The sequence below is a fragment of the Oryctolagus cuniculus genome, chromosome 5 (assembly GCF_051225735.1).
Source record: "Oryctolagus cuniculus isolate XC-2025 breed Fujian yellow rabbit chromosome 5, ASM5122573v1, whole genome shotgun sequence".
Lineage (NCBI taxonomy): Eukaryota > Metazoa > Chordata > Mammalia > Lagomorpha > Leporidae > Oryctolagus > Oryctolagus cuniculus.
Window position 1 is genome coordinate 138,212,828 of NC_142871.1, and position 7,173 is coordinate 138,220,000.

At 53.2% G+C, this 7,173-nt stretch overlaps 1 protein-coding gene across 1 annotated transcript in view; it reads left to right on the top strand.

Moving 5' to 3' along the window:
- Positions 1-626: 626 nt before the first annotated feature.
- LOC127488386 (butyrophilin-like protein 1) overlaps positions 627-7,173 on the top strand; it is a 14,422-nt gene continuing 7,875 nt past the window's right edge. Inside the window, 10 exon segments of the mRNA XM_089334154.1 lie at positions 627-775; positions 1,518-1,615; positions 1,924-2,111; positions 2,526-2,873; positions 4,004-4,285; positions 4,394-4,478; positions 4,480-4,592; positions 4,846-4,866; positions 4,959-4,985; positions 6,339-6,365. Of these exon segments, the coding sequence (XP_089190280.1) occupies positions 2,003-2,111; positions 2,526-2,873; positions 4,004-4,285; positions 4,394-4,478; positions 4,480-4,592; positions 4,846-4,866; positions 4,959-4,985; positions 6,339-6,365 (1,012 nt within the window). The 5' untranslated portion in view covers positions 627-775; positions 1,518-1,615; positions 1,924-2,002.

A 7,173-nucleotide genomic window follows, 5' to 3' on the forward strand; every position in this document is an offset into this window, starting at 1 on the left:
TGAAACAAAAATGCCACTCTGTGTAGGGATGGGGTATGGGGAGTGGGGTCTCCTTGTAGCTAGACCCTCCTACTCCTAGGAAGTTCCTGGTGTCAGGAGGTGCAGGGCTCTTGTCCTCCTGCATCTGCTCCCAGCTGTGACAGGAGCTGCAGGAATCTACTGTGTGTAGCCCAGATCTGGCTCTAAATAGTCATGGACTGAAATTCAGTTTCTTCTCTGATTTCCTGAAGTTCCCTAACGTCTCTGGGCCTGGGGAAGTCTTGGTGCTGGGCAGGTGCAGGTGGTGGCTGAGGGGGAGGGGCTGAGGGCACTGTGAGCTCTAAGCAGCTTGTGCTGCAGCCACTCCCAGGGCAGCTGTGGTGCTGTACTCATGCTGACAACAGGGAGCGAGGTCCACAGGGCAGGGCACTTCCTGCCCAGGCTGCTTGTGCAAGCTTTCACTGTAGATGGTGGAAGGAGACGGAGGGGCTGGCTCTTCTGGCTGGGAGGTCCTGGTGGGGCCCCAGGGCCAGGGCCTCTGCAGAGGCTGCTGCACTGTGCCAGCTCTGCTGCTTCTCCGGTCCCCCGGGAGCCCACTGCCTCCTTTGGATGAGGATTCCTGGGCCCCCAGCATGGACCCTGAAGCAGGATTTGTGGCTTTGAGGGCAGCTCAGGACAGGTGCAAACCTGGGAAGGGGATTTTCCAATTGCTGGGCTCTCGGTGACTCTGAAGTCTCTGGAGCTGCTGAATTTAGAGACGTTGGAGGAAGTCACAGCCGGAAGCACAAGGGAGCAGGTGAGCTGGCTGTGAAACACCTGTGCGTGAGGAAGAGGGAAGCAGGGAGCAGGGAGGAGGGAGGAGCTGAGAGTGTGGTGGGCTCAGGGCAGTGGGAGGGGGGCAGCTGGAGAAGTCTCAATGCAGGAAGAACCAGGACGAGGTTAGTGAGCACTGAGCCTGTGTTCATTTCTTTGATTTCCATTTCTCAAATGTGCACTAGGCCAGGCCCTGCTCTGACTGCATTCGTGACTGTGCTGATACAGAGTCAAAAACCTCTCCCTGCAATCCTCGGGAAAGACGCTGTTACTCACATTTGCAGATGCAGGAACTGAGGCCCAGAAACTCCAGGGCTCTGCCTTCAGCTGTGACCTAGCCTGGCTGAGCTTGCAGGGAGCACCCCGGGGGGTGCCCTGAGCCTGTTCTTCCCAGGAGGAATGGCTGCCTCCTCTTCCTGCCCACAAACAGAGGGTGGTGTGGGGGTCATTTCCTCTGATCAGGGACCATTTTCTCTGTGGCCCTGCCTCTCACCAGGATCCTTAACTGTTAGTGCAGAGATCATTGAATGTGGAGAGAGTGAGGATTCACCTGTCAGAGGAAACTGGCCCCAGGCACCTGCTGAACGCAGGGCCATGACCTGGGCCCTGGAGTAAGAGGCTGGGGTGGGGTCAAATTTTGGTGAATTCCACAGCCACAGATGCCACAGGTGCTGTGCCCCTGGGAAGGGCAGCACAGGTTCGGTGAGTTCAGTGACACTTCTCAGGGGACACCCAGGTCACCACTGGGAGTTGAAGAGCTGCAGGAAGCAGGAGGTGGTGCATCCTTCAGGGTGAGCGGCCTGAATAAGGGTCCTCTGTCCTGGTAAGGTGGGTCCTGGGCACTGTGTGCATAGTGGCATGGTTTCCTCCATGGGGCCCCTGGAGGGGGCTCTAAGAAAGAGGAGACCTGATTATCTAGGCAGAGGGGCCTCAGTTGGGGTGGGAAGAGAAGGGGCTGTTTCTCCCCAAGTACCTTAAGTGCTGTCTGGTATAGCAGTCTTCCCAGAAGGGCTGGGCAGAGCCAAGGCCCAGCTGTCTGTGCTGTCAGATAATGTGGGGACCCTTGTTGTGGGCTGAGCCTGTAGGGAAGACTTTGCTTCTGTTGGGGCTGACAGAGCGGCCTTGGCACAGGTTCCCTGAAGAGGGGTTGACACTCTGCTGTGGCCCTGTCTCCTGCCTGCTGCCTGCTGGCCCAGGCCTCCTCCTCCCCATGCCGTTCCCCAGCTCTGAGGACATGGAGCACGGCTGCCGCCCCTCTCTGCTCTGCAGTCTCCCCTCCCTGCTTCTCCTCGCCCAGCTGCCCACGTGGGGCTCTGCAGGTGAGTCTGTCCCTGTCCCTCACCCTGGGTCTTCTGTGGGTAGGAGGAGCCCCAGCCCTCTTGGTCAGGACAGGGTGAGGTTTGCAGAGCCCCAGGCTCTAGAAAGTTGGCGGTGCTGCCCCAACCACTGGTTGTCTCTAAGAATTTAGGATGTATCACTAGGTGATCCAGTGAATGATAGTGATCTTGACCATTGTAAAAGGATTTGTCAATAATTTGAAAATACCTCTTCCCTAATTTTTGGCTTCCCTCCTTTTTGGTGTTCTGAGCATTCACTTGTTCATTTAGTTCCTCCCCCAGTATTAACGGAATATCTGCTGTGTGTTAGGAGCTGTCCCATGACCACAACAGGTGTGTGTGTCTCTGCCCCTGCCTGAGTCTCTCCAGTGTTCTCAATCTATTCTGTGTCCACAGACGATTTCCAGGTGATTGGCCCATCAGATCCCATTGTGGCAGAGTTGGGTGGTGACACCATTCTGCCCTGCTCCCTGGTCCCAGCCATGAATGCAGAGGACATGGGGCTGCGGTGGTTCCGTACCAAGTTCTCAGAAGCGGTGCTCATCTATCGGAACCGCCAGGAACAGCACAAGGAGCAGATGCCTCAGTACGCAGGGCGGACCTCGCTGGTACAGGACCTCCTCACCCAGGGGCAGGCTGCTGTGCACATCCAGAAAGTCCAGGCTTCGGACAATGGGATGTACGTCTGCTTCTTCAAAACCAGAAGCTTCTATGAAGAGGCCATTCTAGAACTGCAGGTGGCAGGTGGGTGACCTGATCTGTATTCTAGATCTGGACCTTGGGAGTGCTGGACTTGGGAGGAAACTCATGTAATTAAACACCTCATTTCATATGTGAGGAAAGACAGCTCAGTCACTCATTGATGTTCTCAATGTAAATCTTGTTTGTGGAGCCCTACTGTGTCAGTCAGGTTACTCACACATCTTTGGTGTGCGCATGGAAGTAAAATCAAAACCAAAGTCTTCTCCCAGAATTCCTCTTTGCAAAGGTAGTAGGGAAACACAACTGTTTCACTCCTAAATAAGCACCAAACCATAATGTGAGACACATCATAGGCAGTTTATTAAGGGATTGCGAAGACATAGGATCTCATCATTTTTTTACTTAATCAAACAGATGTAACATGAATTTCATTTTAAAAAGTTTTATTTATTTGGTTTTACTTACTCAAATGAGCAACAGTTAATGATAGAGACAGAGACCTTCCATCTGCTGGTTCACTTTCCAAACGCCCACAAGAGCACCAATGTTCCAAGTGCTTTCCAAGCCTCTGCTCCAATCAGGCTAAGCCACTCTCTCATTGTGGAAGTCGGGTCACATGACCAACCTCAGAGTGCCAACGTGAGGGAACCACCGAGTGTGTGGTAGAGGGCTGGCTCCATACAAAGATGGCCAAAGTATAGGAGGTATTTTAATAATATGTATTAAGTTCTGAAAGTCAGATTTTCTAGTGTATGTAAGGAAACCTGGCAGAAATAACTCATAGGGAGGTGGGCATAAGAGAAGGGAGTGAGGAGACAGGATTAATGATTTGTATAGAGATTAGGAAGTGATTTACAGAGAGAGGCAGTGGGAATCATAGCAGGTGCCCCAGGAGGGAGTGAGGTGAGATCAGAGGTTCAGGTGGAATCCTGAGGTCAAGCTCCTGCTCCTGGTTTTTCTGGGCCTCAGTCTTCCAATCTGCACAGCTGAGGAGAAAGCCCCCTACTCTGTGCCCCCATGGGTCCCAGGGCTCTTTCCCCTCCTTCAGGCCAAGCCCTCCTATGGAATCTCCAGAATGGAACACTGACTCCCCTGTAGCTGTGCCACACCCAGACCCTGCTGAGGCCCTGGGCCAAGTGGTCTCCAAGGTCTCCACAGCTCCCCTCTTGCAGGCCTGGGCTCTGCCCCTCAAGTGCACATTGAAGGGCCAGAGCAGGACGGGGTCCGCGTGGTGTGCAAGGCCTCGGGCTGGTTCCCGAAGCCCCAGGTGCAGTGGACAGACCTCAGCGGGAAGAAGTTCCTGGAGTTCTCTGAGGCCCATGCCCAGGACGCAGCAGGGCTGTTCAGCGTGGAGGCGGCTCTGGTGGTGAGAGACAGCTCTGCAGGGAGTGTGAGCTGCTCTGTCCTCAATCCCATCCTGGGCCAGGAGAAGGCGATGGCCGTGTCCATCCCAGGTCGGTGCTGCTTCTCATTCCTGGCAGGGTTGGAGGTGTTGCTGGCATCCCTGAGTGTGTGGGGTGGGCCTGGGTGCTCCCCTGACTGGGTCTCTGCCTGGGCCCCAGAGCCCTTCTTCCCGCAGGCCTCTCCCTGGAAGGCAGCTTTTGCTGGGAGCCTGACGGTGCTGGGGCTCCTGCTCTGTGGCTGGCTGCTTCACCAGGAGAGAGCACTCTGCAAAGCTGCAGGAGAGGAAGAAACGGGAGAAGCTGCACTGGGATAAGGAGGAGGACCAGCGGGCAGAGGAGGAGGCACTGAAGGCCAGAGGTAGGAGGCCAGGGGCCAGGCAGTGGGGCAGCTGGTGCTGAGAGGAAGGATGCTGGGAGATGAGTCTGTGGGTTCTGCTCTCCAGGGCAGGTGGCTGTGGAGACCCAGACAGGACAGCTAGAGGCTGGAGCTGTGCGTGGTTCTTGAGTAAGAACTTTCCTTAGATATAGATGAGGTCTTTCCTATGTGTTCTCCAGGCACATGGTCTCTTCTTTTCTTGGCATGGAAGTTCAAGGTTTTTTCTCTCTTTCAGATGAGCTGCAGGCGCATCTAGGTAAGCTCTGCTCCCCTCCTGAATTCTCTGTGTCCCTTTGTGGAGGAAGCTCTGGGTCTCAGCTCACCTGTTCCCTGTGTGCTGCTTTTCAGGTAGGAGGAAGACAGCTTACCTGGCTGGTGAGTGACTCTCCAGATGTCCTGTGGTCTCTGTCGCACCTGTTCCCAGCTGTTCCCTCCTTGTCTCTGTCCTGGCACAGACATGTGGACTCCTTATTAGTGCAGCAGTGGCAGTGGTGATGGCAGAACCCTGCTACCTGGGCTCTCTCACATCTGGGTGACTGTTTGCAGTCTGGGCTCCAAGACGTGTGTGCATGATGCGCATGGAGTCTGCCTGAGTCCTGGGTTTCTTTCCAGTCCAGGCCTCTGCCCTATATGAGAATTGTCAGTGTTTATCCTCCAATGCTCTAGCTCTTGACTGCACCATAGGCATATGCCAGAAGCTGTGAGAGTTCAAGACAGGAGTGAGAGGAGCAAATGTGAGGTCATTGTGTTTGGGAGTGCGATTTCTGCCCCCTCCCTCCTTCCTAAACACCACCCAGGGGGAGTCATTCCTGTCCTGCTTCCAAGGTGCTGTGAAAAAATGAATGGCAGAGGACAGGGCTGCTGACCAGTGTGGAGATGTGATGTAATGAGCTGAGCACTTCTCAGAGTAGGGATGCTTCTCTCTAAAAGAAATTATTCTAGAGAAATGTTGTGTAGCCTGTTAAACATGAGCCTGCAATTCAGGCATCCCATGTGACTGCTGGTCCATGTCCCGCTGCTCCATTTCTTCCAACTCCCTGCTAATCCTCCTAGAAAAGCAGTGGAAGATGGCCTAAGTACTTGAGCTCCTGCACCCACATGAAAAACCAGGAAGAAACTCTTAGTTTTTGCTTTGCCCTGGACCAGCCCTGGTTGTTGGCCATTTGGAGGGTGAACCAATGGATGGAATATTCTCTTTCTCACCCTCTGTCTCTGAATTCTGCCTTTCAAATAAATAAATATTTCTTTTTTAGAAAACATTTTCTCATGGAATATTTGGCCCCTTAGACTCTGCAGTTGGCCTTACATCCATTAATTTCCTCCTTTAATTTCCCCAATGTCCCTGCCAGGAAATGCTGTACATTTATTAATTGCTATGAAAATGGAGTAAATTGCTCTTTTTCACTATTTTCACAGAGATAGTATTTGGTCCTGACAAACAGCACTGAGGGTCCAGTGACACAGGAGTCTTTGTGGGTTTTGAGGCACAGGGCAGAGAGCTGACAGCCAAAAGTCACCCAGCACTGGGACAGGGTGCAACTCAGCTGTCCTGCAGGCTTCCTGATCTGTGGTCAGGGAGTTTCCCACAATCCTCTGCTCTCTGCACTTGCAGGAGGCCCCTCCTGTGCAACCTCTCTCCTCCTGCAGAGTCTGACCTTCAGCACAGAGGGCAGGGAGGGCTGGGCAGGTGGTGTGGCTGTGGTCTCACCAGGGTGTGTTTCCTTTCAGCCTGGAGGAAGGCGCAGCTGTATGCTGGTAAGTGACGCTGATGGCTCCTCTGCCTCCCTGCCCTGCCTCTGCCCTGCCCCTTCTCTACCTGTGGACTCAACTCCAGATGGGCTGGGCGTTCTGCTCTCCTTGTGAGTGTTGTAACCTCCATGGGAAGATGCCAGGGACTCCTTCATGAGAACACAGCTCTGCTTCTATTCTGGGCCCTTTGTCTACTGCAGGTCATGGTTGGGGTTAGCAACATTTAAAACCCCAGTTCAACAGTTCAACTGACCATTGTCATTGGCGGGGTGACCACAGAGAGTTCAGGTGTGGAGAGCTTGGAGCAGTGTAAGGACTGTGTTGATCAGGAAGTGCTGGTCTCCAGATGACCCTGGGAATCATGCTTGACTGCTCAGGACTCAGAGTTTACTGAGAAGGAAGTGGGATCGGTACTCTTACACACAAATTCCTCTTTATGGCCCACTTTGGTCTTCCTGGCCCTCTAGAATATGGTTTCTCTGCTTCTTTGTGCTCTGTCCACTGTCCAGGCTGGGTTGCTTCCTTTAAGTATCTATTCAGTGGTTGCAGAGGAATTAGTTACTCTGAGTAATTGTTCTAAATCTAGGAACAGAGCCTCTGGGATGTTTGTGGACAGATTCCTGGGTTGGTGTCTCTGGTATATCTGAAATTATATGCAACAGTTGTGTACTTTGAGTAAGATTAGTAAAACTTAAAATATATTTGACATGGGCAGGTGCTGTGGTGTAGGAGGATAAGCCACCACCTGCAGTGTAAAATCCCATATGGGCACTTGTTTGAGTCATGACTATTCCATTTCTGATCCAGTTCCCTG